At 46.2% G+C, this 13,038-nt stretch overlaps 1 protein-coding gene across 1 annotated transcript in view; it reads left to right on the top strand.

The window, feature by feature from the left end:
* The window catches only part of LOC121567480 (immunoglobulin superfamily member 11), a 112,993-nt gene extending 107,291 nt beyond the window's left edge, over positions 1-5,702 (top strand). The window contains exons 7-8 of the mRNA XM_045220991.1: positions 1,649-1,796; positions 5,085-5,702. Of these exons, the coding sequence (XP_045076926.1) occupies positions 1,649-1,796; positions 5,085-5,601 (665 nt within the window). The 3' untranslated portion in view covers positions 5,602-5,702. The remainder of the gene's footprint in view (positions 1-1,648; positions 1,797-5,084) is intronic.
* Positions 5,703-13,038: the final 7,336 nt, after the last annotated feature.

A 13,038-nucleotide genomic window follows, 5' to 3' on the forward strand; every position in this document is an offset into this window, starting at 1 on the left:
ACATACATTTCACGGACAGTATATTTTACATTTAGTTATCTTTTGTCTGTTTTTAGTCCAAACTTTCAGCTACTCTAGGAAAACTTTGTTCCTATGCTCCCCCTCTCCCAATTCCACCCCTGCCAGTGGGTAGTAACAATGTAACCTGAGTTAGTATGCTGCTACTGCACTCGCCTGACCCTGCCTTAGAGTAGACAGTCGCTGACAGCAGTGACAACTTTAGTGAGTGGCTCGTTTGGGGTTTGTGATTGTCAAGGAGTAAATGGCATGTCACCGGTTGTCACCGGCAGGGCGGCTGTGGCTCTGGTGAGTGCTCTGACAGAGGCTCGGGGGCTCTGTCAGGGAGGTACCCACTGTTTGATCAGGAGAGTGATCCTATAAACCTTTATCGCCACTCAGCCATCTGTTCAGCTGTAAACAATGACAGCATCATTTTCCCAGTGTGTGTTGCAGCATGTATGATTAAACACCTGCCACTGTACTACTCTCTGAGCTATAGGACAACAGACTGACCTAAACGTCCCTCATAGTGGAAATGGCTAGAATTAATACACGTTTTTGTGGTTTTTAAAACTCACAACAATTCGTTTTCTGATAAAAGCACAATGTTACAGGTATCATAGGTATTATGGTACAGATATTATGCAAAAATTCAAACGTCATAATAGACATACAGTACCAGTCAACAGTTTGGACACACCTACTCATTCAAGAGTTTTTCCAATGCCAAGAGTGTGCAAAGCTGTCATCAAGGCAAAGGGTGGCTACTTTTTTGGTTACTACATGATTCAATATGTGTTATTTCATAGTTTTGATGTCTTTATTTTCACTATTATTCTACAATGTAGAAAATAGTAAAAATAAAGAAAAACCCTGGAATGAGTAGATGTGTCCAAACTTTTGACTGGTACATCCAAATTAAATCACACTTCAGTCCACTTAAATCTTTCCCCCAATGCACTATTACGTTTTTGGTAGCATAATAGAACCATTAGCATCCATGGATATATTCAATGTATTGTATTATCATATTAGTGCAAGTACCTTTATTTACACAAACACAAAGTTGCCTGATCAAATAGACAGTGACCACTGTGTGTATTTAACTCATTATGAAATATTCACAGACAGCACAAACTCCCTGTGCACACACAGCTTTTCCTCTCCCTCCCTCTTCAAAGTGTTTACCTGGGGGGGGGTGAGTGAGGACATCATTACAGGTCCTGGAGAACCACTGGGCATGTTGTTGGCATTCAACCAAAGCTCCTCAATGTTTTATTAATGTCTTAATGCAGGCCTTATTAGAGTGGCTTCATGCCACAGATGAATAGGTGTTTGTGCTGAGGTTCAGGAGCTAGCAGTTTTGAAAGTAGTTCTCGTAGCGGCATAACTGGTCGTGTGTGATCTGGGTCCTGTTCATTAGGGCACACCGAGCAAAACGTTTTGCATTGGAAAACAAGTGTTTCATATTGGAGAAGTACACACAAAAAAATGTATGCACGCATGACTGTAAGTCGCTTTGGATAAAAGCGTCTGCTAAATGGCATATTATTATTATTATAAGTTCAGGTAGTTCATTTTCTTCTGTTTTGTACTTAATGAAAATACCCCAGGACTTAGTCTCCCTCTCTCTCCCCTGGTCCTTCAGCCCAGCTCCAGAGTGTGGGTCTCATAGTTGGCACCATCGCCACGGGCGTCTTGGCTGTCATCATCTGCTCCCTACTGGTGTTGGTGACACTCTTCTACTGGAAGAACAAGAACAAATACGAGGAGGAGGAGATACCGAACGAGATCAGGTGGGTCTTCCATTGACTTCCTGCTTTCTTCCATTTCTTCCATAGCAACACACTAGTCTAAACATTAGACTCTGAACTCACCATAACTGTTCTGGTGCCGTGCATTTGATAGGCTACATAGAGTATGTAGTAGATATGTGTTGAAAACGGAGATATACTGTATCATTGAAATTGGACGATTACCCTTTTGAAGTTAGTTTTATCCATTTGTTCAGGTGTTCAGACTTTTCTTCATCACTATGTGAATTCTCTGTCGCTTGTATAAATGGCCTGCTATTCTTCCCCTAAATGACTTCATAAATCAATTTGTAGATAAATCATTGTTGAAATGTTTCAGCTCTGAGCTAGTGGGATAACTGCTGCCTCATTTGGGTGATGATAATGTCCCTGAATTTAAATGTTGTCTCAGTGTGGTGCCTCTGCACTTATACCACTGACATTTGACATTTTCTCTAACAAAATTGATCAGGACCAAGCTGTGGAAGTGAATGTCACTCCTCATAGAGTGATACACATTTTAAGAATGGACCTCCTAAACCGTTCTTTTGTCATTCCAGTTTTTAACCACTTGTCATTTAGGCCTTCCCAATCACTACAAGCACTATTCAGACTAGTAAGATACCAATATTGTATTTATAATGAACATTAGTTGTGGTTGTTGATCATCAAACACAACAGGCCACTGTGGCTCATCTGAAGCCAGAAATAAATATTATCTCTCTGGCTAATGTAGGTTTGCCAAAAGGTGCCCCGTAGCTGTTTAACTATTCATTTCTAAGTCGTACATAAGATAAGTCATGCATATTGCATGCTCATTTAATAGACGGTCTCACTTAAATCCCTTTTTTATATCAGCGACATCTCCATCGCTATCAGGTCCACTAAGTTTCATCTGCAAAAAGAGAGTGTTCAAAATAGTGTTATATCTAATTAGTGGAGATCAAACACAAAATCTTATTGAAAACGTTTTTCCATTAAACATTCACAGTAAGGAACACTGACTACTCAGACTGGTGTTACAAATAGATTTTGTCACGATCGTCATCTACAGAGGAGGACCAAGGCGCAGCGTTGAATGCGAACATTTTATTTAATTTGAATGAACACACGAACAAAACAACAAAACGAAAACGTGACGTCCCTGGTTACATACACGAACCAACACGGAACAAGAAACCACAAATAATGAATGCCTAACGGCTACCTAAGTATGACTCCCAATCAGAGACAACGAGCTACAGCCGTCTCTGATTGGGAGCCACCCTGGCCAACATAGAATACAACAACTAGAACATAAACAAATGAAAACTCACACCCTGGCTCAACATACTAGAGTCCCCAGAGCCAGGGCGTGACAGTACCCCCCCCTAAAGGCGCGGACTCCGACCGCGCCAACCAAATACCACAGGGGAGGGACCGGGTGGGCACTCCGCCTTGGCGGCGGATCCGGCTCCGGGCATGATCCCCACTCGCTCTCTAACCCCCCAAAGTACCCCTGGTCCGGACTGGCCCTGCTGACCGGAGCTGGACTGCACACTGGTGGAGCGGATTGCTCTAGCTCCGGCGTGAAGCAGCTGACCCGTGCTGAACCAGGCACCAGTGGAACAGGCACGGGCTGTGCCGGACTGACGACGCACACCACTGGCTTGGTGTGGGGAGCAGGAACGGCCCGAGCCGGGCTGACGAAACGCACCCCTGACTTGGTGCGGGGAGCAGGAGCGGGCCGAACCGGGCTGACGCAAACGCACCACTGACTTGGTGCGGGGAGCAGGAACGGGCCGAACCGGGCTGACGAAGCGCACCACTGACTTGGTGCGGGGAGCAGGAACGGGCCGAGCCGGGCTGACGAAGCGCACCACTGACTTGGTGCGGGGAGCAGGAACGGGCCGAGCCGGGCTGACGAAGCGCACCACTGACTTGGTGCGGGGAGCAGGAACGGGCCGAGCCGGGCTGACGAAGCGCACCACTGACTTGGTGCGGGGAGCAGGAACGGGCCGAGCCGGGCTGACGAGCGCACCACTGACTTGGTGCGGGGAGCAGGAACGGGCCGAGCCGGGCTGACGAAGCGCACCACTGACTTGGTGCGGGGAGCAGGAACGGGCCGAGCCGTACTGGGGACACACACCACTGGTCCTACGCAGGGATCTGGAATGGGCCGGACCGGACTGGTAACACACCCCAGTACCTCTCGCCGTGCCTCTACACCTTCCATCCCCTCTTCGACCAGTGGCCCCCGTAACCTGGCGGCCTCCTCTGCCAACCCGCTGGGCCGCTCTGCCGCGGTCTCCTGCTGGCCCGTCGTCCACGGCGTTAGCCCCCCCCTAAAAAATTTCTGGGCGTCTCTCCTACCCGTGGACCAGGTCTCCATGTCCCTCGCCAGCCTTTCGCCCTTCTGCCTCCATGTCAAGCCCTTCTCTTCCTCACCCGGCTTGACCCAGTCGAGGAGGCGAAGGAGATCTGCTAGAGATCTCCCTGGCGATGGCTCCTGGACACGCTGCTTGGTCCAGTCTTGGTGGTTTCTTCTGTCACGATCGTCATCTACAGAGGAGGACCAAGGCGCAGCGTTGAATGCGAACATTTTATTTAATTTGAATGAACACACGAACAAAACAACAAAACGAAAACGTGACGTCCCTGGTTACATACACGAACCAACACGGAACAAGAAACCACAAATAATGAATGCCTAACGGCTACCTAAGTATGACTCCCAATCAGAGACAACGAGCTACAGCCGTCTCTGATTGGGAGCCACCCTGGCCAACAGAATACAACAACTAGAACATAAAGAAATGAAAACTCACACCCTGGCTCAACATACTAGAGTCCCCAGAGCCAGGGCGTGACAGATTTGCCTATTTAAAAGTTTATAACCTTTAAAAAACTGTTTGAAAGAAACATTGTTTTTTTGAAACAATCCCACTATTTGCAAATATAAGTCCATTTCCGACTAGCGTTTTCATTAACAGCTCAGTCAAACATGAAGAAGAAGAAGAAGACCCAGTGGAACTTAAGCTGCAGATTACATCATAGGGCATTGACTAAACAGTCAGAATTGTAAGAGAAACCTAATTGAGTATTAAGATGATATTTGGATGTTGCAACACACTTGTTAACGTAAAGCACCAAATACGTATGTCACATATGATGCTGATGGAAATACGTTAAAGAGTGACATATTACTTAAGAGATTGGGTTGGATATAAAAAACTGTTAACAGTGAATTTTAACCTCCTGTCATTTCTGTAGTCCCTATAGTGACCTCCCCGTGCCCTTTGTCCTTTACAGGGAGGACGACCTGCCCCCTAAGAGATCGTCGTCAGTAAAAGCGTTTCACGCCGACGCCTCATCCTCTGAGAATGACACCCTAACGTCCACCAACACCTACAACAGTCGCTATTGGCACAACCCCAAGCCCAACTACGACACCAACTCCTACACCCGCTACAACGGCGACACGCGCCAGACGTTCTCTACGGGGCAGGCGGGTCACACAGGTCAAACGGGGGGACATGCAGCTCACACAGGACACGGGACGCTGGCGCCGCAGGGCTCCGCCCGCCAGGCCTACTCCAATGGTAGCCACACCCTCCCCCCGCCCAAGACTCTGGTGGTCACCACCAACTCTGCCCCCTCCCCTCCCACGATGGTGCGCAGCAATGGCTCGGTGAGCCTGAAGCCCGTGACGGTGGCATCGCACGGTGGGTACACGCACTCGTACGCCGTAAGCCAGGCCACGCTGGAGCGCATGGGCGCCGTACCCGTCATGGTGCCAGCCCAGAGCAGAGCAGGCTCTCTGGTCTAAAGTAAACTGTTACTGGGCTGAACCAGCCTGCCTCCCCACTTCTTCTCTGCTTCTCTCTCTCTTTTTCTCAATTTATAACTCATAAACAGGATTTTACAATACCGACTTCATCTAATGCCAACGTCTCCAAGTACAGGAACCTGTTTGAAAGCAGCACCAGGTGTTCTATTCCTATTGGTTGGTTTTGTATCTCTTCTTCTCACTGGTTCCTTGGATTGAATGGCTGTAACCAGTGGGATTATCGCACAAAAGTCACACATAATCTTCTGACGTTTCAGGTGATTGTGACTGTGGGTTTTGGACTCATCACGACAGCGAGCATTAACCGTTTAATCTCTGTTTTAACCACATCTAGACACTCCAAGCCGTGCAAGTCCCATGGAGAAGCATCCGATCGTGCATGTATATTCCATTGAAAACTAACAACCAGATTCATGCTATTATTTCATATCACTCAGCTATTGCGGTGATAATAATTGTTTTGTATCTTAAAAAATTACAGAGATGTTCTTTGATTCACTGCAGTGGTCTTACATGAACAGAAGCATAGTGGCGGAAATGGCCTTAGAAGAGCAGAGAGTTACGGAAGGGATTTCTAGTGAAGTAACAAATGGCAGAGACAACAGAATGGCACAACACAGTAGGCTGGTCCCGTGACTGGACAGGGGTTTTCTGATTCTGTCTATTAGCTCCAACTTCAACATGTTCATTTGTTTTTGCACGGTAACACACTTTCATCACCAACTCCTCTGAAGAAATGTCTTATAGAACGGTCTTACTGAATGCATCCCCTTACCTCGACAGTGTTACAAATGGGAGCGATGTAGCCTCTCCAGCACAAACTTGTAAGGGTTCAGCATTTACATTGATTAGGTCCAGTATTGATAACTATGGTCTTACCTCAAGATTCCATTATGTTAAAAAACCTTTCCCTGAAACTTGAATCTGCAGTTTGAGACATACTGACAGTGTTTATGGAAGTACGTGCTATTGTAAATATGCTGCTGATTTGTTCTAACAAAATCCAATCTCACATCAGTGCTGCTTTGACAAGAAAACATAGGGGGCATCTTATTTCATACATCCTTTCTAAGAAAAATTATATTTAAAGGGGATTTCCCTTGAGAATGCTAACAATTACTGTTTTGTAACTAGGCTAGGTTGTGAATTGAAGAAAAATACTTATTTCCAATGGATGCATATTTTACAACTCGTGTGTCTTAATTTAAGAGGTCTATTCATTTCTGTTAACAGACACTAAACTGGGTTTTGTAGACTGTTGTAGACTGTTGTCTTGCGTTCGTAAAGAAGGGATGTCTGTTTTTTACAACTAGGTGTCCTCTGTGGGTGCAGCTGCAAGTTTGGGCAGTGCAATACAAAATGGCAAAGTATCACAGAAACCCGTATACTAAAATGACTGTCTGCATCTCTTGATGGTAATAATGATTTAGCCCTAGGGTAAATAAATGTATACTCTTACCAATTGTTTTCCAGGGCACTTGGAATTTTTCACAGCTCTAAAATTCAAGCATTAAAATAAGTTACTTAAATATCCCCAATGATAGTTGAAAATGAAATGAATACCACCTGTAATGAAATATCTAGGTTTTTCCAGCAGTGTTGTAAAGTGTTGCTACTAAGGTAAGAATCAGAACGTTTTGGGGGCCATATTTTTTAGACCGTTTTTAGACCTGAAACTAACTGCTGATTTAAGTTTTATATGAATTGTACAATATTATCTATCCTGCTCTTTGCATTGAAAGTCTTACTAATATTCAACTTAATATTTCATTTGAAAGACAAATTGTTTTGATATTGTGTGATATTACATTTTAAAAATTGTACTATTCATTTTAGGGTAAAAAAACACTTCACTCTTGAGAAAAAGCATCTCCTGTATTTGGTATCAGGATCTTTCTCGTTCAGTCTCTACATATACTGTACCCAATGATAGCTGTGGTCTCTACAGTATGAATTCGGCCATTCAATGTGCTCAAAGTAAGTGTTATTGAAGTTCACTGAAATATGCTCCAGAAAGAATCCATTAGACGTATTCAATTAATCCTCCTCAACAAAAGCAATGGATGGTAAGCAGAACTTTTTGCCTGAAGCAATAAAGACCAACCAGGTGAACCACATTTGGAGGACTTGTTGATGTACAAGATAGACCTTTATCAAACTGTTCCTTTTCTGTTGCACACTCAGCTCATTGGCTGAGGTCCCTGCTCATTGGCTTATGTGTTATGTCTCATTCGGTCCGTCAGGGAACCAAGATTATACTCATAACTTAATAATAAAAAATGCTTAATTTTCTCTCTGAAAGCTGCCATGACTAAAACACTGTTCAGTAAGATCAGGTAATACTCACAACTTTGGAGAATATTATTTGCGTATGTTTGGTGTTCAGAGACTTGTTTCAATGTCAGAGTGCATCCATATGATTTATGTATGTACTCTTTTATGTACAGTGCCTTCAGAAAGTATGCATACCCCTTGACTTATTCCACATTTTGTTGTGTTACAGCCTGAATTTATTCAAAATGAAATACAGAAATGTCTCATTTACATATGTATTCACACCCCTGAGTCAATACATATTAGAATAACCTTTGGCAGTGATTACAGCTGTCAGTCTTTCTGGGTAAGTCTCCAGGAGCTTTGCACACGTGGATTGTACATTATTTGCCCATTATTCTTTTCAAAGTTCTTCAAGCTCTGTCAAGTTGGTTGTTGATCATTGCTAGACAGCCATTTTCAAGTATTGCCATAGATTTTCAAGCTGATTTAAATCAGAACTGTAATACGGCCACTCAGGAACATTCACTGTCTTCTTGGTAAGCAACTCCAGTGTAGATTTGGCCTTGTGTTTTAGGTTATTGTCCTGCTGAATGGTGAATTCATCTCCCAATGTCTGGTGGAAAGCAGACTGAACCAGGGTTTTCTCTAGGATTTTGCTTGTGCTTGGCTCCATTCCATAAAAAAATTTATTCTGAAAAACTCCCTAGTCCTTAATGATTACAAGCATTGGAGAATATGGAGAGTGGTACTTTGCCACATTGCAGTGTTACTTTAGTGCCTTGTTGTAAACAGGATGCATGTTTAGAATATTATTCTGTTCAGGCTTCCTTCTTTTCACTCTGCCAATTAGGTTAGTATTGTGGAGTAACTACAATGTTGTTGATCCACCCTCAATTTTCTCCGATCACACTCTGTAACTGTTTTAAAGTCACCATTGAGTGGTTTCCTTCCTCTCCGACAACTGAGATAGGAAGGACACATGTATATTTGTAGTGACTTGAGTGTATTGATACACCATCCAACGTTTAATTAATAACTTCACCATGCTCAAAGGGATATTTAATATCTGCTTTCTTTTTTACCCACCTACCAATAGGTGCCCTTCTTTGTGAGGCATTGGAAAACCTCCCTGGTCTTTGTGGTTGAATCTGTGTTTGAAATTCACTGCTCGACTGGGGGACCTTACAGATAATTGTATGTGTGGGGTACAGAGATGAGGTAGCCATTCAAAAAATCATGCTAAACACTATTATTGCACACAGAATGAGTCCATGCAACTTATTATTGGTATTGGAATTTTATTAGGATACCCATTAGCTGTTGCAAAAGCAGCAGCTACTCTTCCTGGGGTCCACACAAAACATGACATAATACATAATATGTGACTTGTTGAGCACATTTTTACTCCTGAACTTATTTAGGCTTGGCATTACAAAGGGGTTGAATACTTATTGACTTAAGACATTTCAGCTTTTCAGTTTTAATTAATTTGTAAACATTTCTAAAAACATAATGGGTGTCTCAATTGAATCCATTTTAAATTCAGGCTGTAGCACAACAAAATGTGGAAAAAGTCAAGGGGTGTGAATACTTTCTGAGAAGGCACTGTGTATGTACTCTGGGGTTGTTCACTAGCTTGTTGTGTCTGGTCACAGACAGACACACCTGCTCTTTAACTCTGAAAACTATTATTAAAGAGCCATAGGTTCAAGTCAGATGAGGTGAGGGGGTATCTGTTTCCTCTGTTAGACATCTCTTGGAGCGAATCCTAACTTCCACTTACATTTTTACTTAGTCATGCATTGATGTCAATGGGAGACAAAGTGAAAATTCAACATAAAAGTTAGGATTTGTCCCTTAATGACCCGAAACACAACTGCTTGAACTAGAAATGGCGAGGAGGGATAACCACTAAACCCAGACAAGTGATGGTGCATTGTCTGCTGTGGCCATAAGTTCATCAGGTTGTGTGTATATATATATATTATATTATATTGCCAATAGTAAACATTGTAAATATGTAAAATATATATTGTACTTAACAGTTGGATTGATATGAAATATGACATTAACACTGGAGGTTGTAGTGAATAAATATTGTTAATACATTCTAACTGTAGTTGACTTAGTCATTTTAAGACTTTTATTATTTTATGAATACAGCTGATCTTATTGGTAATATACACAGGGTATGCCAAACATTTGGAACATGAGTTGCACCCCCTTTTGCCCTCAGAACAGCCTCAATTTGTCAGGGCATTGACTCTATAAGGTGTCGAAAGCGTTCCACAGGGATGCTGGCCCATGTTGACTTCAATGCTTCCCACAGTTGTGTCAAGTTGGTTGGATGTCCATTGGGTGGTGGACCATTCTTGATACACACTGATTGAAGTGGATTTAACAAGTGACATCAATAAGGGAACATGGCTTTCACCTGGATTCACCTGGTCAGTCTATGTCATGGAGAGAGCAGGTGTTCCTGGTCTGATTGTCACGGTTCAGACAGACGACAAGAGGACCACAATTGCGTCACACCAGAAAGTTTATTAAAACTTAAGGGAGAAGGGAAGTAGGGAGTGAGTGAAGGCTCCAGGGGTTATCCCGTCCAATGTGCTGGGTCTGTGCCCCCCCCCAGTGGCAGCGGTGCGTCCGATGACGCCCGGTGGTTGGTGGTCCAGAAGTCCTGGGGGGAGGAAACACAGACACAACGGGGCGGATGAAACAAGGCAGAAGTACAGTTCAAGGGAAATCCAAATACGTTGTAGCAAGGCAGAAGGCTGGTCAGAGTTACCGGGGTCGAAGAGTAGTCAGGAGTCGTAATGGCAGAAAGCAGGTCTGGTTTTCCTGGGGCAGAAGAGTATCCAAGAATCAGGCAGGTCCGGGGTCACAAAACAAGGGTGAGCCAGAAGCGTGAGCACACAGGTTCGGGTGTGAGCTTTGCAGACGATCTGACAAAGGAGAGCTGAGAGACGGGACTTTAAATACTGGGAGAGGTTAGTGGGTAATGCAGCGCAGCTGGCAGAGTAATTAGAGCCGAGCAGAGCAGGGACAGGTGGAGCTCGTTAGGCTGAGTAGAGAGAGAGAGATGAGCAGAGTGGAAGATAGTGGAAACACATTAAGGTGGTAACCCGGTGGAGTGAGAGGGCTCATGACAGAACCCCCAAGGGGACGGCCCCAGAAGTCCCAAGAGCAACACCACGCCGGGCGGGAGGAGGGGAGCCGGAGGAGGGCTAGAACTCCTCCGAACGGTCCGAGCGAACGCCCTCATCCTCGGAGGAAGCCGGAGGGCCGTGGTCGGGGAGATGGGACAGGTCCCGAGACAGGATCAGGCACAGGACAGGAAGCCGAGCGGGCAGGACGGTTAGGGATCCCTCTGGGGCGGCCCCTACGGATTGCAGGTTGATCAGGATGCCGTTGGTGGAAGGCGGTGATGAGAGTCCTATCCACAATCCGACTAGCTGGCACCCAGGTCCTTTCCTCAGGTCCATAGCCCTCCCAGTCAATGAGGTACTGGAGACCCCTACCCCTCCGTCTGGGACCGAAGCAGGCGGCGGACGGTGTAAACCAGACCACCATCGACGAGCCGTGGAGGAGGAGGACAAGGCGCAGCAGGGACCAGCGGACTCTCATGAATGGGCTTAATCTTAGACACATGGAAAGTGGGGTGCACCCTCATGGAATTAGGCAGTTGGAGCCGGACAGCAGTTGGGCTAATCACTCTTATGATAGGGAATGGGCCAATGAACCGAGGTGCCAACTTCTGCGACTCCACCCTGAGTGGCAGGTTCCTTGACGACAACCACACCCCTTTGACCAACATGGTAGGTGGGAGCAGGGATTCTCCGACGGTTGGCCCCGGTAGTGTAGCTGGCAACGGATCTGAGAAGTGTGGCTCGGGCCTGTGACCAGGTGCGGCGACATCGACGGGCAAACGCAAGTGCAGATGGGCAAGTAACCTCCCCTTCCTGACTGGCAAATAGAGGAGGCTGGTATCCATAAACACATTGGAAAGGGGACATACCGATGGCAGAGCAGGTCAGAGAATTGTGTGCGTACTCCACCCATGTCAATTGCTGCGACCAGGAGTGGGGGTTGCGTGAAGTCATGCAACGCAGTGCCTTCTCGAGCTCCTGATTTGCCCGCTCTGACTGCCCATTGGATTGGGGATGGAATCCGGAAGTCAGACTGACTGTGGCTCCCAGCAGGTGACAGAACTCCTTCCAAAAAGCGGAGGAGAATTGTGGACCACGGTCAGAAACTACATCCTTTGGCAGTCCGTGGATCCGGAAGACGTGTTCCAGGACCACCTGGGCGGTCTCCTTGGCGGTTGGGAGCTTGGGGAGGGGAATGAAGTGTGCCATCTTGCTGAATCGGTCAACTATGGTGAGAATGACGGTCTTGCCCCTTGAAGGGGGCAGCCCCGTGACAAAGTCAAGGGCGATGTGAGACCAGGGACGTCTGGGCACAGGCAGGGGCTGCAGCAATCCGGCTGGGGGCTGGCAGGACGACTTGTGTTGGTTGCAGATGGGGCAGGCTTGGACGAATTCCCGTACATCCTTTCTCAGAGCGGGCCACCAGAACCTCTGGGCGAGCAGGTTGTAAGTGCGGGTGGAGCCAGGGTGACAAGCTAGGCGGGAGTCATGTCCCCACTGAACGACCTGGGACCTTAGGTTTTCGGGGACAAAAGGCGGTCAGCTGGGCAAGTGCTGGGACCGGGCTGGTTACGGAGAGCTTCCAGCACCTGTTCCTCAACAGCCCAGGTCAGAGCTGCTACGATGCAGGGACTTGGCAGAATCGACACAGGATCCTTGGAGGGGTTGTCATCCTTCTGGAATTGACGGGAGAGGGCGTCTGGCTTGGTGTTGCGTGATCCAGGCCGGTATGACAGAGTGAAATTAAACCTGGTGAAGAACAGGGCCCAGCGGGACTGCCTGGAGTTCAACCGTTTGGCCGTGCGGATGTACTCCAAGTTCTTATGATCGGTCCAAACGAGAAATGGAATGGTGGACCCCTCCAGCCAGTGACGCCACTCCTCCAAGGCAAGCTTCACAGCCAGCAGCTCTCGGTTCCCTATGTCGTAATTGCACTCAGAGGGGGACAACCGACGTGAGAAAAAGGCACAGGGATGGAGCTTCCTAT

Source organism: Coregonus clupeaformis, chromosome 6 (assembly GCF_020615455.1).
Source record: "Coregonus clupeaformis isolate EN_2021a chromosome 6, ASM2061545v1, whole genome shotgun sequence".
NCBI lineage: Eukaryota > Metazoa > Chordata > Actinopteri > Salmoniformes > Salmonidae > Coregonus > Coregonus clupeaformis.